At 51.2% G+C, this 26,774-nt stretch overlaps 1 protein-coding gene across 2 annotated transcripts in view; it reads right to left on the bottom strand.

The window, feature by feature from the left end:
- FBLN2 (fibulin 2) overlaps positions 1–26,774 on the bottom strand; it is a 96,077-nt gene that overhangs the window by 8,517 nt on the left and 60,786 nt on the right. The window contains exons 3-14 of one of the 2 annotated variants that reach the window (XM_054575088.1): positions 22,962–23,073; positions 21,479–21,608; positions 17,700–17,880; positions 14,116–14,325; positions 13,407–13,520; positions 12,682–12,783; positions 10,559–10,699; positions 6,676–6,810; positions 4,484–4,621; positions 2,674–2,817; positions 2,422–2,550; positions 1,870–1,995 (exon numbers count right to left, since the gene is read on the bottom strand). In XM_054575088.1, coding sequence (XP_054431063.1) covers positions 1,870–1,995; positions 2,422–2,550; positions 2,674–2,817; positions 4,484–4,621; positions 6,676–6,810; positions 10,559–10,699; positions 12,682–12,783; positions 13,407–13,520; positions 14,116–14,325; positions 17,700–17,880; positions 21,479–21,608; positions 22,962–23,073 — 1,662 coding nt within the window. The remainder of the gene's footprint in view (positions 1–1,869; positions 1,996–2,421; positions 2,551–2,673; positions 2,818–4,483; positions 4,622–6,675; positions 6,811–10,558; positions 10,700–12,681; positions 12,784–13,406; positions 13,521–14,115; positions 14,326–17,699; positions 17,881–21,478; positions 21,609–22,961; positions 23,074–26,774) is intronic. The other variant, XM_054575087.1, reaches the window with a different exon arrangement.

The raw sequence follows: 26,774 nt of genomic DNA, 5'->3' as shown, positions 1-26,774 counted from the left end.
CTGTCTAGAGGAGGCAGCCACAGGTCGGACTCAGATCCCCTGGTCAAAATAAATGCTTCCCTATCGAGGGCCCTCAGCACCTGGCACAGCCAGCTCTGACAAGTGTCACCTAGGTGCTAACAAGGACCTCCTCAGGAACTGCATGGGTGCGGAGGGGGAGAAAGTGCTGATGTGCATGAGAGCGAGGGCTGAACAATGTGGGAGTGGCTGAGCAAAGGGTTACCTAATGGCTTACAATCAGATGGAACATCAACTGAACTCTGAGCTCCAGCAGGCGAGGATGCATCTTTCATTCACCCAGGCAAGAACTGCTGACCTCTTATGACATGCCAGGCCTGTCCCAGGAACTGGAGATGTAACCATGAACAAGAGGGACAAAAATCTCCACCTGGGCAGCTGACATTCATGTGTGTTGGGGATGAACAGGGGAGGGAGGGAGCTAATTAAATGAGTCAAATAACTAGCATGTCAGAAGGTGGAAAGTGAATGGAGAAAGAGCAGAGAAAGGAGACACAGGGATTATGTCTGGGAGGGTTGCAATTTTGGAGCCATGTAAGTATCTAGGGAAGCATTCCATACACAAGAAGGCACAAGAGCAAGACCCTGAGATGGGCACAGGCCTGGAGAAGTAAAGGAGCAGCAAGGAGGCGGGTGTGGTCAGAGCAGAGGAAGTGGAGGGAGAGTGGAGGAAAGGGCAGTCATATCCTGCAGGGCCTTGAAGGCCAAGTCTGATCTACATCCAGAGCTTTAGGACTTCACAAGATACACAGCATTCACACAAAGTGAATGAATGGAAGACTAAGTGAATGCTCTTGTCTAGGCTCTGAGCTCCTGGGAGCCAGGGGCCACACTGATTTCATCTCTGAGTCTCTAACATCCAGTCATTAAGTGGCATTAGGTAGGGATGGGGAGGGTGAAGCCCTAAAGGCCGAAAAGTGCATGAATGACCGCTGTAATGCCTGGAGGCAGAGGCCTCATCCCCACAACTGTTGTACCCAGCCAGGAGGAGGGGAGGTGCCCACAGGTGATTATAATTTACACGAATAAATGATGAGAGTGAGAAGGTGTGGTTTGGGAGCCCATGCAAATGCTGTCTGATTTAGGCAGCCCTGTCACATTCCTCTGCCCCTGGACTGGTCCTGACCCATCGCAAAGGAAGCTTCACACACTGTCCCCTCCATCAGCTTTGGGTGCATCCCACACAGGTGAGAATTTGGCTTCAGATACCAACCCTGGGCCAAGTCCAGTCTGCATGATTACATGCATGGTTTAACTCCTAGTGTGTTGTCTAAAGGTTTAAGTCCATCAGCAACAAGTAAAAACCAGTCAATTTTAAATAAATATCTATCTATTTTTCTGGCATCTGGAAAACTAGGAAGACTGGGTCACTCAGGACCAGCAATGCTGGGCAGCACCCACCTATGGGTGCTCTGTGGCTGCCACCCACTTTTGCCAGCATATCCTGGACTCTTCAGGTAGCCACAGGCCCTATATCACTTCTGTTCCCTGCCTGGTCCACAGGGCACTGCAACCGTGACAAGGATCAGAACTTACCAAGCGGCAGAGGCTGGGCTGCCATCCATGCCTACACAGGGCTCCTGTCTAAGGATGTACATGACACAGAGACCCGGCCCCTCTGGTCTGATATAAGTGGGGCCCTGGGCCCTTGGGGAGGACTCATGGCAGGAAACAGCAGAACTGGCTGAGGCCAGGGAGGGTTTGCACAGATGGAGAAATAGAGAAGTGGCATGAGGTAGGGCTGATGAGTGAAGGTGTGAGATTGGGGGCTAGGGACAGATTTGGGCTTTCTGTAGTAGGTGCATTTTTGTGGGGTCAGAGGCCGAGGTCGGAGGTCGGGGTCAGCGGTACCTTCACAGTGCTTGCCGTCAGCAGCCAGCCGGAAGCCAGAGGCACAGGAACAGCGATAGGAGCCGAGCGTGTTCTCACATGTGTGCTGGCACAGGCGGCCAGGGGAGGTCCAGCACTCATTCACATCTGCGGGTAGGTGGCACAGATGGGATGGGCAGCTCCTGGAAGCCAGCTCCCTCCATCCCAGGTAGAAGAAGGGGCTGGATGGGAAGAGGGATCCAGGACCCCAGGAGAGACAGGGAGAGAAACAGACAGGGAGAGTGGCAAAAATACCAGGAACAGCGGAGAAAGGCAGTGAGAGTGTTGGAAGAAGGCTGGAGGCAAAAAGAGGGACAGACGGTCACAGCAAGGGGCAAGAGAAGAGGGCAACAGGGACAGAGGCTAAGAGGGTCAGAGCAGAGGGAGCAGGGGCACAGTCAGACAGGAAGGCTGGAGGGCAGTCAAGCCCAGTGAGGGCAGGGCCTGCAGAAAGGAGGAGGCGGCCAGAAGGCTGGCCTGGGGCGAGTGGGCACTGAGCCAGATGGGGGGTCTTGGCTATCAGCCCCCACCTACCTACACAGGCCCGACTGAAGGGGTCCTGCTGAAAGCCAGCTTTGCAGTCACAGCGGTAGAAACCAGGGAGGTTGTGGCACACCTGGCCCTCCCTGCAGAGGTGCGTGCCCGTCTCACACTCATTCACGTCTGCCAAGGGAAGGTAAGAAAGGCACCCTGAGGCCCAAGCTCTCCCTCTACAGGGGTCTCCCACAGGCTAGAAATCCAGAAAGGCCAAGGCTGGCCAGGGGGCAGGGAGGTGTCTGGCCTTACCCACACACTTGGTCCCATCCTGGCTGGTGTGGTAGCCACGCCCGCAGAGCAGTGGGTTCCTCTGGCATGTGTAGGAGCCCACTGTGTTAATGCAGCTGAAGCCAGGCCGACACGGTTCAGACAGCGATGTACACTCGTTGATGTCTGTAGAGGTGAGTGTGAGTGACAGGCAACCTGGCACCGCCCCTCCCCAGGCCCCAGCATCTGGGTCCGGGGCTGCATTGGGAGATGGCCAGTCCTGGGCTCCAGATGAGACCAGGTAAGGGTTATGGGGGCAAACTGTCCTACCTGTGTCCCATGGCACAAGGGGCTTCAACTCCCAGAACCCAAGCACCTGCCAGCTGCTTTCTAATGGAGCAGTTAGAGCCAGAGGGGAAATCTAGGCTGACTTGCAGGATAACTATGGTACATCATACCCCTGCTCCGGCTTCTCCAAACCTCCCAGCCTACCAACTTCCTCCTCCATTGCTGCCTCACACACTGCATCGAGCCCACTGGCCCTGTCCCAATGTCATCTCCTCAGGGAGGCCTTGCCTGACAATTCTAGGTAGGAAAGCATCCCCTATTTCTTCTATTATTAAGGAAACACCCTAAATAACTACCACTTGTAAGAATATGTTTGCTTATTTAATCTCTACCCTTCACGATGTCTCATTAAACTGCTGCAACCCCTGACATACAGCAGGTGCTCAGGAAATGTTGTCAGTCAATCAATCACTGAGGAACTGTTTGCAATCAGGCAGACCCCTCCCATCTTGCCCTGACGCTGGCTGGGTGTCCCAGGGCAGACCACAGGGACCTTCTCATGCCCACAGCCCTGTAGAGCCCTGTAAAGAGGGGTTGCTCGTGTCCTGTGACAATGTTGGGGCACAGCTGTTAAGGGAGTGCTCCAGATCAAAGACTGGCGAGACGAACCCCCAAAGAGTCTTGAGAAAGCTTTCAGATAAAGTTAAGTCCCCTCTATCCCTCAGTGTCCTTCCTGTAAGATGGATGCTCATAGCTGTTCTTAGTAGGAAAGGGTACATGACAGAAGTTGTGCTCTAACAAATCCCTTGTTTCTGTCTGCACCCAGTGCTGGCCTTGTGCAGTATTTGCCTTTTCACCTCTCTTTCATCCCTCCCCAAGTTGAGGGTGGTCTTGATCATGCCTATACTCCAGTAATCTGGGGCGCTGGTGCTCCTCCTCTGGCCTCATGGTCAGCAGCCTTGGGGATGGCGGGACCCTGGCTGTAGGCCATGGGCTCTTTGGAAGCCATCGAAGAGAGGTAGGAAGAGCATGAGATCTCTTCAGACCCATGTGGGGACAACAAGGCTAGTATCTGTCAAACTGTGGATCTCCACCCATGAAAGCAGCATGAAATCAACCATAAAGGTCTTGCTAGCCTCCTTTGCAAATATAAATTTCTGTATCACATGCAGTAGTGTTTTTGTGAAACCTGTGTTCCAGTCGTGTGTGTGCACGCATGCATATGTATGCCACATCAAGATATAAGATATATTTTTCCTATTAACTGGGTTAAAAGAAAGTTGGTACATATTCATCCAGTCCAACTCCACAGATGGATAAACTGAGGTCACAGAGAAGTAACTCAGCCAAGGTCAGAGAGCTCAAGATAAGAGCTTCTGTTTTGCAACTGCATCCTGGGGCCAGGCACTGACATGTCCATTCACAGGTTGGGATATACCAAGGCTGAGAGAGGGTAAAAGCAGCGAGCCAGGTCTCCTTATCTCTAAACCCTCAGAGTCCGCCCCCCCCCCGACCCACAACCCCTTCCAAAGACACCCCAGCAGGGCGCCCCCTACCCACTCACCCACACAGTTGCCCTCAGGGTCCTGCAGAAAGCCCTCCATACAGCGCTGCCGCGCCTGGCAGTAGAAGGAGCCCTTGGTGTTGTAGCATGTGGAGCCCGACTGGCAGTTGTGTGTGCCCAGCTCACACTCATTCACGTCTGGCACACAGAGGCAGGAGTCAGGGGCTGGCAGGCTGCAGAACTTTGTCCATACACCCCCACCATGAACTTGATAGTTACAAAGGTCTTGTGTGCATCATGGGAATAGGAGGAGCACTGTCGCTGTCTGCCCACACCCAATAACAGTAAAGTAACAACATCACCATTTGGACTGAGTTCCTCCATGATACCACGCACTGTCCCCAGCATTCTGGGATGTATTTATCTATTTAATGCTTATAACCACCCTAGGAAGTCGGGGCTATAACAAACCCCCTCTTACACAGCAGGGTCCAGAGCACAGACATAGTTCCACAGCCGGGGCCAAAACCCAGGGGGGTCTACATTCATTACCACTGCCCCCTGCTTCTTTGAGCAGGCAGAAATGGGGACACATGCTCACGTCCTTAAAGTCACATGTCCAGGCTTCTCTGAAAGTGGGTGTTGGCAGCAACAAGGCTTGGAGCTCTTGAAGATGGAGCTGCCAGACCAGGATGGAACCACTGCCTGTCCACCCCCGACCCCTACCCAACTACTGCGGCACTGGCACTGAGCAGTGAACAAGGGGCTTGCCTCTGTTCAGGGCTCCACAGTGCACACAGTGGTGCCCTGTGCTTCCTGCACAGCAGGCATGGCAGGCAAAGACAGGAAACAGGCAGAGCAGAGTGATGACGCACAGAATCAATGGCAGGCCAAAACTCCCTCAGCTTTGCTGATTGCCAGACCAATGCCTGTGTGTCTGTCTGTGTGTCTTCTGTCCATCTGTGCTTCCCTCCACCCATCCCCTCTCTGGTTTCCAAAGCTTCCACCACCTTCCCACAGTAACTTAGTCATTGGGAGGCCATGTGCTAAGTTCCAGGCAGCCAGACATGAATGGACACAGCCCCCATGTGATTATAGCTTGTGCCTGAGAGGCAGCCTTTTCACATCCACTCTAAGAAGCCCACCACCCTGAGATGAGAGAGGGTTAGGAGATGCTGGGGCATGCCCAGGCTGGTGGCACCGCTCCCCAGCCTGGCTTCTTGGAGGAGGGGATGGCCCTGGATCTGCATCTGTCCTTGTGGGTATATGCAGGTGTGCACACACATGTGCAGATGGGGCTGGGCTCATTTCTACTCTGGCTCGCCCACCCCTACCTACGACCAGCTTGGAGCCAGACATGATTGTGTTAACCCACATCCCTGAGCTCACACCCAACCTCAGGGCTACTTCTCATCAGCATTCTCCAGGGCTCATAACAAACGAGCACATCAGTGTATCTTTCCCCCTTGGTAACACTCTTCTGGACATTTTTAGTTAAAAATAAAATGCTTCATATCACATGTGAAACAGACTCTAAACTCCTTCCCCAATTGGGCCTGTCAACCCTGTACCCTCTTCTGAAGCTGCCAGCATGCTTGCTTCAGCCCCGAGACTCTCTTTCCATCCTTTGAATGTACCAAGGTCTCTCTCCTATCAGGGTCTCACGCTTGCTATTCCTTCTGCCTAGAACACCTTTCCCAGGAGCTTCTCATCACGTAAGTCTCCACTTGGCCTTCACCTCTGCAGGGGGCCTTTGAACCCCCACCTAACGAAGCACCAGCCTGTGGCTGTTCTGCCCTCCTGTTTGCCTGTGTAGTCCCATGTCCCTCATCAGGCAATCAGAAACAAGGACACCATGTTCTACTGCTATCCCTGCCACCCAGAGCCCTGCAGGGGTATAAAGACTCTGGGGAGTACCTATTGAAATGGTTCAGTGACACTTCTCCTCTCTCCTAGGAGGCTAGAATTCTCCAGTGAAAGGACAGAAGCGATCTGCAGGGTTCCATCCCAAAGTACTGAGGCACAGTGAGGGGAATAAGTGGCACCTAGGCATCAACAATGGTAGCAAAGCCAGAAGCACGCCCCAGCGCCCCCCCCCACCAGCCTCAGATCTCCCCCTTGCCTCAAATACCATCATTTGTGGAGGTCTTCCCGTAGGCATAAAACCTAAGTGCTGGAAGCTCCTGACTCTGGGCAGGTCAGGGGGCAGATGGGGCAGATCAGGGGCGGGGTCTGCAGACCACTCTCCTCACCTGTACACTCGCCATCCTCGAGGGCATAGCCCGGCTGGCAGGTGAGGGCCTTGTAGCAGCGGAAGGAGCCTACTGTGTTCACGCAGTGCTCACCCCGGCTGCACGTGTGCAAGTCTGTCACACACTCGTTGATGTCTGCAGGGAGAGTGATGCCATGAGAGGCCACAGGGTACTTCCTGGACAGCGGCTGAGCGCAGCCAGCACTGCCCTCAAGGTGTTCACTACCCAGAGAGTAGTGCACAGATGATGTCCACCTGCCTGTGCATCCATTCATTCAACAGAGATTTACTGAGAACCTGCTACATGCCAACAAGCACTGATCTTGGCACCAGGGGTAAATGGTGAACAAGATAGACAGAAATCCCTGCCATCATGGCGACACTTGAGAAGAGGAGGCCCAGCAGATGAACAAGCACACAAAAAACAGGAAGGGTGGTATGAGTGCTGTGGGTGAAAAAAAGGAAGAAAGCTGATGGTGCTGAGGGTGGGGGAGCAGGGAAGGCACACACCCTTTTAAGTTGGAGGTCAGGGGACGGTCTTCAGAGAAGACATTTGAATAAACATTTGAAGAAGCGATAGAATGAACCCAGCAGATATTCCAGGTTGAGGGGACAGCCAATGCCAGGGCCCTGAAGAGGAGCCTGCAAGGCAGGTTCGAGGGCCAGCTAGGAAGGGAAAGAAGGGTGTCAGGAGATGCGGAGGGAGGTAGGAGCCAGAGAGTGTTCCAGCTGGGGAAGGAAGTGGCTAGACTTCTTTATAACACAGTCCCCTGGCTGGGTGGAAATACTGCAGGGATGAAGTTGGAAGCTGTGAGAACAGGAGATGAAGGACTGCCGTCCATGGAAGTAAGGAGCCAACGGGTTCTGAAAAACGTAGTGAAGGTGGAACTGGCAGGATCCGCCAGTGCTTGAAATGAAGGTTAGAGGAAAAGAGGAGCCAGGAGGTCTTCAAAGCCTTCTGGCCAAGCAGCTGGAGAGGTAAGAGCACCAGCACCTGGAACAGGAATGGCGGGGAGGAGCAGGCTTGCAGAGGAAGGTCGGGAGCCCTCGCAGCCATGCTGAATTTGAGAGTTAGGAGGCAGCCAGAGGCATACCGCTGAGCACATTGAAAGGGTCTGAGCTCACCGAAGGGGTCTTGAGGGCAGCCAGCCGCTGAGGTCATCTGAGGGATGTGACACAGAAAGAAGCAGCCAAGGACTGACTCCTAGATTCAGCCATTGGAAAGGCGAGAGAGGGAAAAGCAGTACGGAGGGTGGAGGAGAGCCCGTGGAGAGTTCACATTTCAGACACCACTGCAGGTTGGAGCTAAGGATACACTGATGCATAACTGGTGCCTGCCTCCACGCTGCACCTGCTGCTGGTGGGACAGCAATCATTTACTGACTCGGCCATTCCTGGACACTCATCAACTAGCGCCTATACTGTGGTGCTAGGTCCAGGTGGCCGAGTGGGAGTGTCAGCCACAGCCCCTGCCCTCAAGGAACTGCCAGCCTGGTGGGGCAGACAGGACAGGCAGGGTGGCGACTGCAGGGAGAAAAGCTGTGCAGTCTCTGGGCCCTGGACTGTGAGAGTCGAACTGCCATCCTGCAACACTGTCTCACAGACGAGAAAACAGGCCCCCCAGAGGACATGTGGCTGGACCAAACCCACACAGCCTGCACGTGGCAGCAGCAGACTCCCAAGTGCCCAGCCCAGAACTGAGCCCTTCCCTGCTGTGGGCCGGGCCCCAGAGCTGGCGGCTGCTCCCCTTCCGTCTTCTTGGAGCCCAGCCCACCTGGAACACTTTTCTCAGGAACCAAGATAGCCCTCAAAGGGCAGGGCACAAAAGGCAAACAGCAAAGCACAAGGGAGTCCTCACAGAGGTCACGTGTCTGTTAGAGGTCCTCTAAACTTGGCACCACCCAACACTGTCCCACTTCGGCTTACAATAATACCTCTAGTGATGGAAAACTCACTACCTTTGCAGGCTGCCTCAGTAAAACACATTTATCAAACCACAATAATGGCATCAAACACTTGTAAATTCTATATATTTAATCTCCACAGTGAGCCTCGGAGGTGGGCGCTATTACTATCTCATTTCAAAGGTGAGGAAACTGAGGTTCAGAGAGGTTAAATGACTTGTCTAGGGTCTTACAAGTAGAAAGTGGCAGAGCTAGGATTTGAACCCAGGCAGTCTGGCCATGGAAGCCCCACTCTTCATCTGGGCACCAGTCCCCCATCTCACCAGCTGGGATTAATATATGTGCCTGAAGCTAACAAGTGAACCGCAGGAGACAAGAGTATACATTTGTGGATGAATAAGTGCTGGACAGAATGAGTGCTAACATGATAAAATGAACATTTAAGTGGAACAGGAGGACAAAGACAACCCTGACAAGTCTGTGCAGGATAAACAAGGAGGGAAAGAAATGAATGAGAATGTGCGCTCATAAATTTGGTAAATGGAATGTACCTTTGCTCTTTTAATCCTGGAACCTGTTTTCCAGCTGCCCAGCAACCCTTGTAGCACAAGGTCTTCTCTCCAGGCCCCCAGAGGAGCCTGCACAGCTGGCCACAGCAAGCAGGCAGGGCGTCCCGGGAGGGGTACTCACAGGCTTGGGACCTGCCTGCCCAGACACACACATACACAGACACAACCCAAACAGGAAGAGCTGGCCAGCTGCTGACAAGCAGGTTCAGGAGGGCACATGCTGTGCCAACGGCTGCAGGCCAGGGGCAAACATGTCTGCAGTGGCTACACAGCCCAGCAAAAGAGGACTGTCAGTCCAGCAGCAGAGGTGAGGACGAGGGCGTGTTCAGGCTGGATGTGGTCCCCAAACACAAAGACGATGGACTTGGCCCTGGGCACATGCCCTGAATGCACCTGTACTGTTCCTACCTCCACACCTGTGTTCGAGCTGTTCCTTCCACCTGACAAGTCCCAGACATCCTTGGAGACAGCTGCAAACACCACCTTCAGGAAGTGTGGGCAGACACTACAGCCAGAATGGCCTGTCCCTTGGCCTGTGTCTCTGTTGGAGCACTTCCTACTCTGCCCCGAGTTCCTGCTACTTTGGGTCAATAATATTTCCTCCAGACGTGGGTCAGCATCAAGTCCACCCTCCTTGCTCCACAGAGCACACCTGGAGCCCCAGCACCGGGGGCAGAGCTTGTTACAATGTACCAGCCCCATCCATGGCAGGCTGGGAGCTGGGTACCATTCCTTCTCCAGTCCTCCAAGCCCTAAGGTTAGAGGTAAGAAAACAGGTTCAGAGAGGAGAGCTCGACTGCTCATGGTAACGGAGCAAGTAACACCACTCTGGGGTACAGGGCTGGGTCTGTCAGACCCCACGCCTCCCATTCATCTCTGGAGGGGACTCTGGATGCACCTAAGGACAATCCTGGCAGCTGACATCTCACGCTCACTGTGCCCCAGCCTCTGCTACCCTGTACACAGAGGTAGCATAACCTCCACGGGAGGATCAGTGCTCTCAATGTCTCCTTTTTACAGGTGAGAAAACTAAGGGCTGGAGAAGGGCAGTCATTTATTCAAGGCCACAGAACTACTAGAGGGTCCTGCTTCACACCCAGGACGCCCTGCCTCCAGACCTCACACACTCTATCCTGCTGCCCACAGGTCCAACTTCCTCACTTCAATGACCCAGCCAAGTCATAGATCAGTTGGAGTTTTCTGACTCTCAGGCAGGTCCCTGGGGAAAGCAGCCTCCCAGGAGCATCAGTGGAGAAGCAGGACAGGACACCAGGACACAGAGGACATGACACGGGGTGCCAGCTGCGCTGAGAGCTCATAGGCAAAGGGCAGGCCCTTTAGCGTGTGGCAGGCTTGGTGTGGAACACAGCAGGGCACCATGATGTTGGCAGCAGCAGGGGCTCTCGCTTACCCACACACTTCCTGTGCACGTTGAGGATAAAGCCCTGGGCACAGAGCACTGTGTGGTTGACACAGTAGAAGGATCCCAGGGTGTTCACACAGAACTGCCGCCGGCTACAATCGTGAGCACCCAGCAGGCACTCGTCTTGGTCTAGTGACAGCCGCAGAAGGAAAAACAGAAGGGCCATTAGAGGGGCATAGCCTGTCATGAGCACCAGTGACAGGTAGGAGAACTGAGACCCAGACAGGGGCAGGCACCTGCTCAGGGCCTCCCAGCCCACCAGTGGTATATACCTCTGGGCTTTGGGCCCAAGTCTGAGTTGGTGCAGTCAAAGTTGGAATCTCAGTAAGGACAGACAGCAAGGGCAGGCTCAGAGAGGGTAGTAAGCAGCCTGCCTCCCACCCACATTCTGGAGATGCTCCACCTCCACAGGCAGCCAAGGGAGCCACACAAGGCAGGGGCTGCAAATTCAAGTGCTTAGGGGGCCAGGCTGGCAACATAAATGGAAGAAGGGGCCAAAGGGGCTCCTATGGACAGTGCGGGGCCTGTGCTCTGTCCAGTGGAGGACCAGAGCCGCAGGCCTCTCTCTGTTGGCAGAGTTTACAAAGTTTCAAGAGAAAACTGAAATCTGGACAATTAAAAAAAACTACTGAGTTTTTCATGGTTGGTAACTCATTTGATTATTTTAAACAGGGTAGAGCCCAGCCGGACTCCCTGCAGGCCAAGCTACACTCTCAGAGTGCCTGCCTGCAACCTCTGGCCGGGAACGTGCAGCCTTCACTGCCAGGGCTCTGCAGGAGGAAGGAAGACCTGGAGAGACATGGACACCAGCCTGCATCCTGGCTGGGCCTGAAGGAATCCTGACCCAGGAGAGACACATCCTCATGTCTTCAGGGCCCTGAGAGATGGAGAGCAAAGCCCAGGGAGCACCTGACATCTGTCCCTACCACCTAAAACAAACGCCTGGCAGTCACCATCATGTTGTGTCCTGAGGAGTCTTCTGTCCTCTCTGGGCACTGGATAGGTGTGATCCACATCAGAGAACAGTTTCAGCCAAGAGGCTAGATAAGGGTTTCAGCTTCTGGCAGGGATGTAGGCATTTTCCCTGGCAGACTTAACCCTAGTACCCCCAGAAACCCGCCAGGGTCACCTTTCCTGAACTTGAACCTGAACTAAAGTGTGTGTCAGACCACCTGCACATTCCATGTTTGTCCTGCCTCCAGACATGAGAGGGTGCAGTCTTGAAGCCTCTCTGGTTGTTCTCAAGGCACCATGAACTGAGGAAAGCACCCCAGCAGGTGTTGGGTCCAATGCCCCCATCTCAAGGAGGAGGTCCCAACCGACAGAGGTCCCGCCGAGACAAGATCCAGACCTAGCAGGGTCACTGGCATGAAAGGAACATGCTTTTGGAATCTCTTCAGCCCCTCTGTGCATGGCAGAGGTAGTCAGCTGTCACCAACATCCACTGTCCCCTCCTTGGTTTTATTAACAGAATTGGACTCATGCCATCCAGCTGGGACTTGTACTCCCCAGTCTTGCTCCCCATCAAAGGCAAATGGGAGGAATGACTGCCACTTCCAGGTCCTGCCTTACAATAATCTGGCATGCACTTCCCTCTTTCTCTTTCTCCACCCATGACTGGAACAGGGTCAATGTGGTCAGAATCAACTTAGGCCACACAGAGAAAATGCTCAAGGACAGGAGAGTTGGAGTGTGGTCCTGGTAAGGGGACCTGGTAAGAAAGACAAATTCTCAGGACCCACTCCAGACCTACTGTTCAGGATCTCTGGGGATTCTGTGGAACTCTCCGGATCCATGCCCTCACCAGGCTTCCGGATGACTGGTGAACACTGAAGGTTGGGAAGCACTGCTCTAGAGAATAGCAAACAACATGACAGAAGAGGCCTGGGGTCCTGCCAACCTGTGTGCCCACCCGGACTGCAAGCACACCTGTGCATGGTGACATGAGAGGAATCACGGCTTAAACTATTTGAGGCTCTTCATCACAAACCTTCCAAGTTTAAGATCCCGACTGCTTCCCTCATTCTGTTTGTCCAATCCCCACTCGGGGGCCCTCGCCACAGGTCAACTCAGGTTTGCACAGGTCTGAGGGTAACTCCCACGGTACTCACCTTCACAGGACACACCGTCTGCCATGATGGCATAGCCAGGAAAGCAGGAGCACATGGCTGTGTCCCCAATAATGCTGCACACCTGTTTGCAAGGCCCATTGTCTGGGAGAAAACCGCACAGAAATCAGAGGCCGCCAGGCTCATCACTTCCAGCTCTAACCTACAGGTGGAGGGGCTGGGAGCCAAGGAATCCCACTCCTGGTCTTTTCTATAAGTTCACCTGTTAAACTGGTTCATATATCAGCTGGCATCTGGGATGATGTGCTAGATCTCCCGCCGCCACCACCAAACCCCACCCTTAAGTAACAGTGATGGGAATGAAGAGGAGACAGAGAAGACAGAAAAGACACAGAGACAGAAGGAACAAGGAAGAAGAAAAGAGCAGAACAAAGAACGTTGTACACATTACTGTCTATATGAGAGTTTCACAAGCAAGGATGTATTCTCTGAATTTCACAGGAACTGAGCCAAAAAAGTAGCTAATTGGCTTGCTTGAGGTCATTATATACAATCAGCCCGGGCTGTCTTCTCTTATCATCTCCCTTCTTACCCCAGGCTGACCCTCCCCCAAATCTCACCTACTCAGCTATACTTAGTTCAGACAGGCGAGACCGGCCAACCCCCAAAGCAGAAGCACCCCTTTGACAGGGCCACTCTGCACATGTCCAGCACCAGAGAGCTCACCATCTGCAAGCAACCCAGACCCATCCCAAGACCCAGGTTACCTTTGCAGGTGTTGGGTTGCGGCAGTGGTAGCAGGATGGTGTTGGGGGGCACCTGGGAGGATTCCGGCCTCAGTGCAGACTCCTCTGCAGCCTCTGGCTGTGGGCGGCCATTGTCTGTCCCAGGCAGAGCAGACAGGAGGGGGAGGTCTGTCTCACGTCTGCAGCCAGGCCTCAGGCCCTAACAGGCACCATGACAGCACTTGACAGAAACTGCCTCACTTAATCCACTACCACCCATTTCCCAGGACAGGAAACTGAGGCTCAGGGAGCTAGGCGATGTACTTTATGTAAGATCAATCTCACAGCTATTCAGGCCAGAGGAGGCAAGGAAGAAGAGGAGTAAGTTTCTAGACTGAAAACAAATCTATCCCTGGAAGCTGGCAGCTTCCTGGGCTGCCTATTGGGGCTTAACTGCCATGGGCCCAGGACTGGGGAATCAGACTGGGTTGGTGGGAGCCTCTGTAGCTTGGGTCCTGGCCTTGCACTTGAATCCAGAGCAGGGCACTGGGGCTTACCGTGCAGATAGAGTTCCAGGAAGAAGCCTATATGCTGGGCCTCACAAAGCCCATCATCAGAGGCCTCCGGCTCCTGCAGGTTCCAATGTGTGGGATGGCAGGAGGAGAAGTACCCCACAATCCCCGCTGATGGAATGCCACACTCCCCTGGCAAGATTAGTCCCAGCCCCTACTCCCACTGATCAGGTCCTTACCTGGGTGGCAGGTACGGCCATCATCCTGTAGTGAAAAGCCGGGAAAGCAGGCACAGCGGTAAGAGCCCACAGTATTGATGCAGAGGTGCTGGCACAGCTCCCCTGGGAGAAGCAGGCACTCATCCTGGTCATCACCGGGCAGGCTATTGGGCAGCTCGGTCTCCATGCCTAGTGTCAGGGCCTCCCGGCTCCCCAACTGTGTCTCTGAAACTGGGGCAGGGGTCAGCACTCATGACAGGATCTGGGTCAGCCCCAGGAGGTGGCTGAGACCTCAGACCCCCAGAAAATCAGTGCAGGTCCTTGTCAGAACCTTCTGCATGCCCAGCTGAGACAGCATGGATGGATGGATGATAAAGGATGGGTGGATGGACAGACCCGCAGAAATAAGAGTGAGCCCACCAGAGCCGGGTCCACAACAGCTCTCAGGAAGCTTTGGCTAAAGTGATAAATAGGCCCTGGCCAGTGTGACTCAGTTGGTTGGGTGTCATCCTGCAAATCGAAAGGTCGAGGGTTCGATTCCTGGTCAGGGCACATGCCTGAGCTGCGAGTTCTGTCCCTGGTTGGGGGCGCGCAAGAGGCAGCTGACCGATATTTCTCTCTCTCTTTCTCCCTCCCTTCCCTTCTTTCTGGAATCAATACAAGAAAAAAATTAAAGCAATAAATAGGACTCAGATCCCCGACCCCAGTGACATCAGGGAAGACCACCTCTAGCAACAGAAAGGGCCCGAACCTGGGTTCCATCAGATTAAGAGCTGAACCCTCACTCGAGCCTCCCCTACTGTGTCACTTTGAACAGCATTAGGTCTCTCCATGCCTTCCAAGCTGCGTTGAGGAGCAGGTGAGAGTGGGAGAGAATGCCTCTAGGGCTGAGTTGTCCTGGAAGGCCCTTGATATACAGCCATGAGAAAGGGAGAGACCCGCAATCCCTCCTCGTTCATGGCAGCGTGGTGCCTCAGCTTTGTCCACCAGCACCAGACAGCCAAGCCCCTGAAGGGAACAGATGCATTAGGTCACATCTGAGGAACATGTTTCATGTTGAGGGCATTTACATTAAGTTCCAGCCCAATCACCTCAGGCCTGGTACCTGCCAGCAGGGTCATAATGGATGATGGTCCAGCCCTATGGACCTGTGCGCGGACACTGCTGGTCATGCTACAGGCTGGGAAGCATCTCTAGGGTTCATGCTCAGCTGGACTTCATCAGCACATTTCTCACAATGATCTCAGCAGAGGGAACACTGAGGCTCAGAGGAGCATAGTGATTTGTCCAAGGTCACCTAAGCAGAACTGGAACCCACACTGGTCTGACCCTGGTACTTGTTATCCCTGAGGCCCAGGTTACCTACCAGTTCATCACTGAAGGAGAGAAACACATATCTCTGGATCTGGACCCTTCTCAGCCCAGCACCTACCCTCTGACTCCTGAAGCCAGACTTCCTCCAAAATTTTACCAAGAATCAGGCTTTTGGGTGCTAACCTGGCCTCACCCCAATGCTCAACCAGCCCCCAAAAGCCAACCTCATCAACTGCAACTTCCTTGGACTAAAGAGCCTCTGTGCCCATGCTGGCCTGCTGAAGCTAGCCAGGCCCTCTGTCTTGACAGCTCCCCTAGTCTGGCTCAGGCTCCACATGCTTGCCATTGCCTGCCCTACTGGGAGATCCAGGTACCTACTGGGCCCACCATCATATCCAGCAAACTTTGTACCCATAGGATAAAAGTTCTTCTCCTAGGAGGCCCTGGTCTTGTAGCTTATGGACAGTGGGCATTCTAATTCCCATACACAGATTTCTACTGTCTTCCATTATCACGACAGAGACCCAGGGATGACTGGGCATGGTCATATCTAGGACACCAGAAAGCCCAAGTCAAAAATGGGAGTCATCTGAGCCAAGAGTCTGGTCCCAACTATGCCGAACACCCACTGTGCATGTGAGGCGAGGTCCTGTCCCTCTCTGACCCTCAGCTTCCTCGTCTAAACTACTAAAACATGGCAACAGTAACAGGGTGGCATCTGAGTGTTTTGACAGGCACCATCATAAGCTCTTGATGAGCATCCTGCCATTCACCCTCACAGGGAATGAGCTGAAGAGCAGAATTCCTGTCTCACAAACTCTCTAAGAAGGGCCATGACTTGCTGAGGAGAACGGTGGAGCTAGGATTCCAACCAGGTATGCTGGACTCCAAAGGCCAAGAATTAACCTTGATGCCAGGACCATCTCTGGGGTTTTCATTCCCAGTCCTTGGAATACCCAGGACTAGGCTAGTGTAGTGTTTCTGGAACCTTCCTGGGCACCTAGTCCCTGGCTGGTCAAGGCTAAGTGTGTGAACACCTGTAGAAGTGGCCTGCCTGGGCTTTCATGGCACCAGCCCCAGGGCTGCTAGGCCCAGCTGTACAAAGGATACCTGCTGACTCACTGGGACACCTTGACTGGGCTCTGGCTCGCCCACAGGCACAAAGAAGGCTAACGGCCAAGAGTCCAGGAGATAGCCCCAGATAAGGTGACAGAGGCTGCACATGGCAGCTGGAACAATGACCAGAGCACATGGAAGGCACAGGAGGGAGGAGAACCCAGAGACGCTGATGACTAGAAGCTCCAGGATGTGGCTCCCGAACCTCAATCAGGAACACACGCCAGGCCCCACAATGGCACCTGGGGCTCCCCCTAACACACACACTGCCTATGGCTTCTGGGGACCAGTGCCAGGAAGGGATAGAGAGGAAAAGGGTACAATCCTGGTCAGCTTTCAAGAATTCATGGCCAAACAAACCTATCATTCAGTTACTTGCTAGTGACTCTTCTAGGAAAAGCGCAGGGCCAGGCACTGAGAATACAGGCATTAAAGACAGTGATAGCCTGAAGGGGCCGATCAGGCAGACAGGGCAACATTTACGAATGCATTCTCCATACTAGTTATACTCTGTTCACTGAGGAAACAAGAACAGCACAGGTGCAAGGGATGAAGGATGGATGAACACAAGGGAAGGTAAGTGACCAAATGGGTAAGTGAAAGCTTTGCTGACCAGGTAAGTGGGGGAATAGATGAGCAAATGGACATGATGGACAGATGCATGGATGGAGAGACGAATGGCTGAATAGGTAAATGAATGCGTGCATGAGTAAGTGGATGTGTGGGTGTGTGGGTGGGTGAATGGGTGAGTGGATGGGTGGGGTAGATGAATGGATAGATGAATGGATGTGTAAATGGATAGATGAGGGGATGCTGAATGAATAGTGTATTAGATGGATGAATGGACAGCGAAACAGACCAGAAAATGGGTGGGGGGATGGGTGAGATGATGGATGGAAAAAAAGAGTGAATGGGAGGGTGGTAGGTAGGAGGTAGTTAGTGATTCAGTGGGTGAAATGGATGGTACTTGGAAAACTGAATGAGATCACCATCTTGGAAATAATAGGCCAGAGTCCACTGTCAGAAGGCACAGAATTCTGTTTAGAGCAGAGCTTGTGCCTCAAGTCACAGAGGGCTGTGGACTCGGGATCCGCAGAGAAGACCAGAGGGCCACCAACTCTCTCCCCTCACCCAACTATCCTGTATACCCTGGCCCAGGTTGACGCAGCACCCACCTCTCTGTGGCGCAGCCTCAGGCTCCGGAGGTTGGCGGACCTCGGGTACGATGAGGGGGTCTTCGCCCTCGCAGCAGGAGAGCATGATGTGGTTGCAGGGGTAGCCCAGGTTGGGGTTGGATTCACATGACTGGCCCTCGGCCCGCACACGGAGCCCCAAGCCACAACAGTCACAGCATTGCTGAAGAGAGACATGCAGTCACTGCTACACCCTGGGCCCTCAGAGCCCATCTGCCTTCCCCTCGGTCTGTGAGCCCATGGGACTCACTAACGGCCTCCAGAAAGCAGCCTGGGTCCGGCTCAGCAGAGGAGCTGATAAGTGAGAGTAAATTCATCTTGTCTTGTTTCTTCTGTCCAGTATGTGCTCTCCAAGGGTAGAGGAGTCACCTGTCTCTATTTCCCATATCTGGCTCAGAGTAGGGTTAATGCAAGTTTTTTGATATAATTAATAAATGGCCTCTATGAAAAGAACTACAAATTAGCCCCAGCCACACCCACTACCCGCCATTTTCACTGGCAGACTAGCAGCTAACAGACAGCATTTTCAAGGATCCCTTGAAGCTGGAGGCAGAAATCACTGGGTAAAGCTTTCAGGAGAGCTTTTATCTGGGGCTGATTCAACCTGGAAGTACATCTTTTTTGCAGCCCTCTTCCTCCTTTTCAGAACAGATATGGTGGCTAGAGTTCTAGCAACCATCTTGGGACATAAGGTGACCTTCAAGATGGAAGCTACAAGCTAAAGATGATTGAGCAGAAAAATAGAATACCGATACTGTGTAGCTACACCCCTGTCCCAGACTGCTCACCTCTAACAAAAATCTTCAATGGTTTAAACTACTGTGGTAGACTGATTATAATAATAGCCCCAAATGTTTCCCCTTCCCTGTCCACTGTCTTTGTATATGCGATAATGTGATAATGTAGTTCCTACAACTGAAGGAGACTATTTGCCAACCTCTTGGCTACACCTCATGACTTGTTCTGGCCAACAGGATGAGAAAGAAGTAACCAAACACCAGTTCTGAGCCTAGGCCTCAAAAGGCCTTGCACACTTCTATTCTCTGTGTTGGAACCCTGCCCATCACTAACTGAACAAGCCCATACTAGCCTGCTAGAGATTGAGAGGCCACATAGAGTAGAGAAAATCATCCCAGCTGCAGCCATCCTAAATCATAAAGTACCAGGAGAGCCATCTGCTGGCAGCATGTACATAAGTGAGCTCAGCCAAGATCAGTTGAGCATGGCCCAGGTCAGCAAAACTACCCTGACTCAGGCCATAAACCAGTCATAAATCACTCTGGTTTAGGACTGTTTGTTTGTAACAGCTAACTGATACTCCAGACCTGCATCACCCAATGGTAACCACTTCACCACTTAGCGAAGACACACCATGTCCTTAACAAGTACTTAGTTAGCCTTACCTCTGATCCTCACAACCACCCCGTAAGACATATATTATTATCCCTACTTTGTAGATGGATAAGCTGAAGGTTAGAAAAGAAGACTGGTACAGGGTCAAACATTCAGACAAAAATGGGATTCCAAACATTCCTGTCACCAAAGCCCTTTCCCTAATATCAATTATTTTCAAAAATCAACCCCTATATGATAAAAATTAAAGTCAAAATCATCTCCCAAATGCCACTCTCCTCCAGAGGTCCCTGTCACAGTCATCCTGGCTTGTGACACTTCAACTCCTTACATTACTCTCCCAGAAACATCTCCTTCAGTGATGCTAACTGAAACTGTCCACTGCCCTAGTCTGCCCCATCCTCTGCTGCATGGCTAGCCAGGTGTTGATCCCCAATATCGGTTTTCCCTTCTTCCCGATTTTTGGTGGAGCATGAGACCTCTCCATTATAAAGACATTTCTCAGCCTCTCTTCAGCTAGGTGTGGCCACTGGACCAGGTTCTAGATTATGTGATGACAGTGGAAGTACTGCCCGTCCTCAAAAGATGGGCTCTTCTCACACCCGTGTCCACAGCAGCATTAGTCACACAGCCAAAAGGTATTGATAGAGGCAACCCACTATCAATCAACAGATGAATACATGAACAAAATGTACTATATGCATGTAATAGAATATTATTCAACCTTAAGAAGGAAGAAAATCCTGGCACATGCTACAACATAGATGAACCTTGAGGACAGTATGCTCAGTGAAACAAGCCAGACACAACAGGACAAATACTGTGATTCCACTTTTATGAGTTACCTAGAGCAGTCAAATTCGTAGAGACAGAAAGTAGAATGGTAGTAGTTGCCAGGGGCCGGCGGGGAGAAGAATGGGAAGTTAGTATTTGATGGGGACAGAATTTCAATTTGAGAAGATGAAAAGAGTTCTGGAGATGGATGGTTATGATGTTTGCATAATAATGTGATTGTATTTACTGCCACTGAACTATACACTAAAAAATAATTAAGATGGTGAATTTTACATGATGTGTATTTGGCACAATTAAAAATAATGTAAAAGGTGGGGCTCCTTCCTCCTTTTTGCTGCCTGGAGCTCAAGCAGCCACCTGGGACCAAGAGGCAGCAAATTACAGTTAGTAGGGCAACAAGATAATACGAGCCTGTGTCCCTGGAGTCCATGGAGCCACTCACTCCTTCAGTTCTGGCCTGGCTGCCTCCGACCTCCAGCATGTGACAGAATAACCAATTGGAGTTTTCCATTGCCTATAGCCAAAGTGAGGCCTCATCCCTAGACCTGCCAACAGTGTGAGCCCTAGCACAGCAACTGATCTTAGGTAAATCCCTCCCAGGGCCCTGTATACCCTTGCCTTGAAGGGCAATAGTTAGCATCCTTCATGTAAGAGCCAGAGGCCTCCTAGCAGCCTGTCTTCGTTGCACCTCAGGCCTGCTGAACCCCTTTCCCACCACATTCTTGCCTCTGTGCCTTTGCTCACATTGTTCCCTCTGTTAGAAGCACCCTCCTCTTCTCTCTGTCCCATGGCTGCCTGGTGAGGTTTCACTCCATCCTGATCACAGTGTCCATGTAGAAAGCCCCCTCAATGAATAGTCCCCACAACTGCCAGAAGGGACCACATAATGTCCTTCAAATCTCTCCATGTCTCCCACCTCACTCAAGAGTATACCATCACCCTTATAATGACGGGCAGGGTCTGCCCCATCATGTCTCTGGCCTCAGCTCCTGCCATTCCCCCCGACTCACCGCACTCCAGCTACACAGGCCTCCTTGTTGGTCCTCACACATGCCAAGCCTACACCTGCCTCAGGACCTTTGCACTTGCTGGTCCCTCTGCCTAGAAGATACTTCCCACAGACGACCACACGGCTCACCCCTCTCTTCCTCCAGGGTTATACACAAAACTCCCCTTCTTAGTGAGGCTATCTCCAGTCACTGTTAGCTGAAACTCCAGCCCCTCCGCACTCCTGACACAGTTTATCCTCATCCTCTCTTGAGCTTTTCCTCCCTGGCACCATCACCTTCTACTATACCCTGTATTAACATATTCACCTCGATCCCCATCTGTCTCCCTGACTAGAAAGAAGACCCAGAGAAGGCAAGGATTTTTCTGTTACTCATTTCTGCATCCCTCATGCCTAAAATAGGGTCTGGCATACACTGGTGTCCATAAATATTTTGTGAATTAATAGGTCGATATAATAACTGATATTTTCTATGCAGATGAAGAGACCCCTGACCCAGGTGTGAGGGTCCACCTCCCACCGTGGAGCCCCGCAGGGGAGACCAAACCTCAGCCCTCAAGCACCCTCAGGGGCCCAGGCAACCAAGGCTGTAAGTCAGGCTTGCCTTGTACAAGGAGACGCCACAGGTGTCACTGTCCTCAAGTCCACAGGCCTCGCCCTCCTTGGCTCCCATGACACCAGCCATGCAGCTTTTCTCCTTCAAATATGACACGCAGCAGTGCTTCTGGGCTGTCCTGCAATAGAAGTGCCCTTAGTGCCACCTGCGTGCTGCCCCGTCCTCCCACTGACCCTCTATAGGAGGGATCACAGCCCCCATTTCACAGAGAAAGGAACTGAGGCTCAGAGAAGGGAAGCCCATATGAGCAGGGCAGTGCTAGTGGCAGGGGCACTGGCCAGGCCAGCAAATCCCCTACTGGGTCATATGGGTTTGTTTCTTCTTAACCGAGAAGACTTAGGCCTGTGCCCCACTGAAGTCACTGCTGTGCGCCCCTGGCCAATGAGAAAGGGGCACTGGCACTCCAAACCCCTCACAGGGCAGAGAAAGACAGGAAGACCCAATCCTGGGCTGGCCTGGAGGAGAGTAGCCTACAGGGTTCGCGGTAAAGCCTCCTAATCTCTGGAGGGCTGTCCCGGGGCAGAGGCAGCTGACTAGCCAGGAGCACGCAGGCAGAGCCAGGACAGAGAAACAGGGTCATGGGAAATAGGGTTCAGCTCCACCCGAGGGAGAAAATATCCTGGCGAGGGCTACCCAGTGAATTTCCCATCACAAGAGGGATATAAGCACGCAGTAGGGTACTCCAGGAATGTGAACAGTGCATGCTCTAACTACTAAACAGCCCCAGACTGGTGGGACAACAGAGAGGAAGAAAAGGGACAAGATTAGAATTTAAATGTTTCTAAAGGAGGCATGATGGGCTGGACATTAGCAAACATGCGCTGTGCTCCCAATGAGCTGTATGGCTTGGATGAATCACATCATCTCTCTGAACCTTGTCTTCCTCATCCGGAAAAATAAGTAGGTTGAAAAAGATGGTGTCACTAGAAAAAATAGTTAAGTGGCTGATGAAGATGTCCTCCAGGCCTGGCAGAGGACTGGCATGGCTGTAAATGATTCCATTGCTGAGACATTAGAGTCTAAAGAAACAATCAGTACAGGCAGTGAAGAGGACAGTGAAAGGCCAGCCTCCGGGATAGCAAAGTGGGGAAAGAGGACTGAGTTCCCCAGCTCACAGCTGAGCAGGTATAATCTGTGTGGGTAGAGCATTGCCCAGCAGAGAGAAGTCCCCGACTACTCCTGGGTGTCAATGGTCCTATAACACTTGCTCCGAACTGTTTACCCCTCTGATTTTGCGCATTAGGCCAGCTATGAATTTATGTGGCTAGTATACACACTGGGGACCAGTCTTGGGCTCTCCGCACCTGCAGAGAGCCTCACCAGCTGGGCCAAAGCTGCCACATCCAATCACCCTTGTGCATCTGGAAGCAGGTGAACCATGTGCTCACTGCCAGGGCCTGGGGCCCAAGGCAAGCAGGGATCTGGAGAGGAGAAAAGGGCTCCTCCGCTTGCTCCAGGATGCCCATCTTACCTGCAGACGTCACCCTCAGCGCCGCTTTCAGGGATTTCAAGGCACTCGTCATTGTCAATGGCCCACTGCTGTCCAACTGCGCAGCAGGTCTCAATCAGGTCCTTTGTGGAGACTGTGGGTGGCAATATGGGCAGAGTCACCACCCTATAAGAGGTGTGCAGTTCCAAAGTGTCTAGGTCAACAAATAGAGTAGATGCTGCTGGTGCCCACCCACACCCCCATTACTGGGTAGGTAATGCACCTTCCCTTACTGCTCTCTATGGTGGCCACCGGCTCACAGTGCAAACACCTTAGGAGAACTGCCTTGGAGGGTAAGTTGGCCCCATGGGGGTGGGGACTGGGCGATGTACAGCCAGCTGGTAAGTGGCACGGGAATACAAAGGTGATGGCTTTGTGGGGCCACTCACACTTGAATTTCCTGTGGGATAAGGAGCATTGTCCAGCTCCTTCCCTGCACCTCCCCGAACAACCATGTGCACAAGAACCCCAACTCAGGCTCTGCTCCTCAGGATCCTAACCTAAGACTCCAGCACAGGACAAGACATAAGAAAGCAACTGCAGCAGCAAGGGAAGTTGAAAACTCAGGTGAGGTCACAGAAGAAAGTGCATGGAGAAGATATCTGTGACCAGGGAGGGTGGGAGGAGCCAGGGGCAGGGAGAACATTTTCCAACTCAAGCTCAAATGGATGAATCTGGCCAGCTCAAAATTAAGCTTCTTTGTATAACAAAGAACTCCGTGGACATATATAACAGATTGCTGACAGGTTTGGAGGTAATTTTGGAATGTCTACACATGACACAGAACTGCTATTGAGAAATATAATAACCTCCTGAAAATTAACAAGAAAAAAGCAACCCCAACATAAAATACCTTTTAAACTGGAAAAATCAGAACAAGCATTCAGTGTGCCCTGGGGATGGTAATGGGGACTGGCAGCTAGTCTGGGGGGGAAATCTGGCACTACTTACACAATGGAGTGTGAACATCAACTAGGACCTGGCAGTTCCACCCCTAAGTGTACATTCCAGGGAGATCCTTAACCAGGCCCATCATGCAACCGGCACACATATGTGCATTTGAGTGTTATTGTAGAAGGGGCTTAGAGGAAGTCTGGAAGTTAACATTAGAGGAGTGGATGAAGAAAATTTGGAGACATCCTCCATGTAGGGCTCCACTTCTGTCAGAAACAACAGACCAGATGTCCACATGACAACATGAAGGGAAACACATGTACACACAGCAACATGAGCTGCATGGAACAGAAGGCTGAGGGGGAATAGGAAAAAACCAAGTGAGATTCATTACACAATCTTAAAACTTAAAATACTGCACACTAAATAATAATACACACTTTACAAGAACACATAAAAGCAAAAAGATAGCCACAAATTAAATAGAAGAGAACTGTCGCCTATGGTAGGGAAGAGATGCCAATGGGCATAGGAAGTAGAGGGGAATAAAATACATAAATAAAACAAGAGGGTCTTGCAAAGGTGGTAAGATGTAAGGTGCCAGAATATGTGGAGTATAATGGACCCAAATGCTTTCCTCTGAGGCCTGAAAATAAGTGACATTCAAAAATAAAGCTCATCTAGAATACCTACGTACATGATGAGGGGCAGAAGGGCATAACAGAGTAACTTTGAGCCTGGATCCACATCTTGGTGCTACCATGTGTAGCTGTTTCTCGTCCCTAAAGACTCAGTGTCTGTCTCTGTTATGAGAACCTGATGGCTATATAGCTGCTAAAGCCTACAAGGACCTCTGAATAACCCGGAGCAATCCCCATAACCTGGCAGGGCAAAGCAACTAATGCACCAAGGAATATGAGCAGTCTGCAAGGTTCTAGGAACAGGGTGAGAGCTGGCCAGAATCACCAGCTTTATCTGCTAAAAGGGCATTTCAAGTATTTGAACTTTCCTGTTTCCATTACCTTCTGTAAACCAGGGAATACAAACTTCGGCAACAACTTGAGAGCTGCTCTAAGGCACCAGGAGGAATGAAAACAATTCCTAATAACTGGTGCCTACCAGAAATAAGTCATAAACATCACATTCATTAGACACATGGCCCACTGAAACATTAGGCACATGCTACACTGAAGTAAAAAATGTGACAAAAATGCCCTGTCCAGTTACCTCAGTTGGTTAGAGCATCATCCCAATAAACCAAGGTTTCAGGGGTTTATTGGGATGGTCAGGGCACACACAGGAATCAACCAATGAATGCATAAATAAGTAGAACAACAAATCGATGTTTCTCTTTCTCTCTCCCCCTTCCTCTCTCTAAAATCAACTGATAAAAAATGTTTAAAATATGACAAAAATGCCTACTGACACTGCTACTATTTAGCAGTTTCCTAGAGGTACTAGCAAATGCAGTAAAGCAAGACATGAAGAGTCATTAAAATATTAGAAAGAAAGAGATGATGGTCATTATTTGTAAATGCTGAGTTCACCTTCCTAGAAAATCCAAGTGAATTAAAAATTAATACAATATTAAAATGAATACCAATTAATAATAACTATTATTGTTGCTTGGTCAAAACCAAAATCAACAATATTCAAATTGGTGGCTTTCCTACATAGCAGCAACAAATAAGAGATGGTACAGGAAACTTAACTTGAATGGGGAACACACAATACAATATAGAGATGATGTATTATAGAATTGTCAACCTGAAACCTATATAATTTTATGAACCAATGTCACCCCTATAAATTCAATTTAAAAAACGATAGTAGAAAAAATCCCATTCAAAACAGAAATGCTAGAAATAAATCTATAGTAAACATGCTGAATCTACATGAAGAAAAATATTGCCTAGTAGGTATAACAGTTTACTTTATTAAAAATAGATATATTGTGTCCGGATGACAGGATTCAATACCTTAAAGATGTCAATTCTCTTCCATTTATAATTTCAATGCAATCCCAAAGTCCCAACATTATTTGTCATAAAATTTGTCAAGCTGATTCTAAAATTCATCCAAAAAAGGAAATGTTGAGATTTTAGCAAGATGGTGGCTTAGGCAGACATGGCTTGCCTCTTTGCACAACCACATCAAAATTACAACTAAAATATAGAATAACTATCACTCAGAACCCTCAGAATAAAGTTGAACAATAAAGTCTGACAACTACAGAATTAAAAGAAACCACATCCATCACGACTGGTAGGAGGGGCGCTGACATGAAACAGGCTGGTCTCTCACCCACATGTGGTAAATAAAAATTGGGGAGGGATATCTCAAGAGTGACCAGGTCCAGCCCTACACCAGGCCCCCCAGCCCAGGGTTCCAGTGTTAGGAAGATAAATCCCCACAACTCCTGGCTGCAAAAATCAGCAGGGATTGAGTTGGTGGAAGAAACTGCTGGAGCTCCAAGCAGTTTCTCTTAAAGAACCCACACATAGACTCACCTACTCAGACTCACTCACTCTGAGCTCCAGCCCTGGGGTGGCAGCTTGAAGGGCACCAGGGGCATACTGGGAGAGGCTGAAGTATCTGGCATCAGGGAAAGTATAGGCCATTGTCCCTTTCCTGAGCCCTCCCCAAGCAGAGCCAGAGAGCTGGCAGGCTGGTGCCGTATCTGAGACTCCATCGACCTGGCTAACACTATCTGACATGCCATGGACATCCCCAGAGACTCCACCACTTATGGACCCCCGCCAAGCTGCTTTTCCACATGAATGGCTGTCTTGGCTCATGCTGCACAACTTCCTAAATCCTGTCAAACAAGCAAGAGCTGGCCTTAGTGAGCTCTAGGCTGGGCACTAGCAGCAGCCAGATTAGTTTCACAGCTTGGCTTCA

The sequence above is a fragment of the Pteronotus mesoamericanus genome, unplaced genomic scaffold, assembly GCF_021234165.1.
Source record: "Pteronotus mesoamericanus isolate MK-2021 breed Mesoamerican mustached bat unplaced genomic scaffold, CSHL_Meso_final contig_27, whole genome shotgun sequence".
NCBI lineage: Eukaryota > Metazoa > Chordata > Mammalia > Chiroptera > Mormoopidae > Pteronotus > Pteronotus mesoamericanus.
Note: the sequence above shows the minus strand (reverse complement) of the source record. Positions and strands in the feature narration are given on the sequence as shown.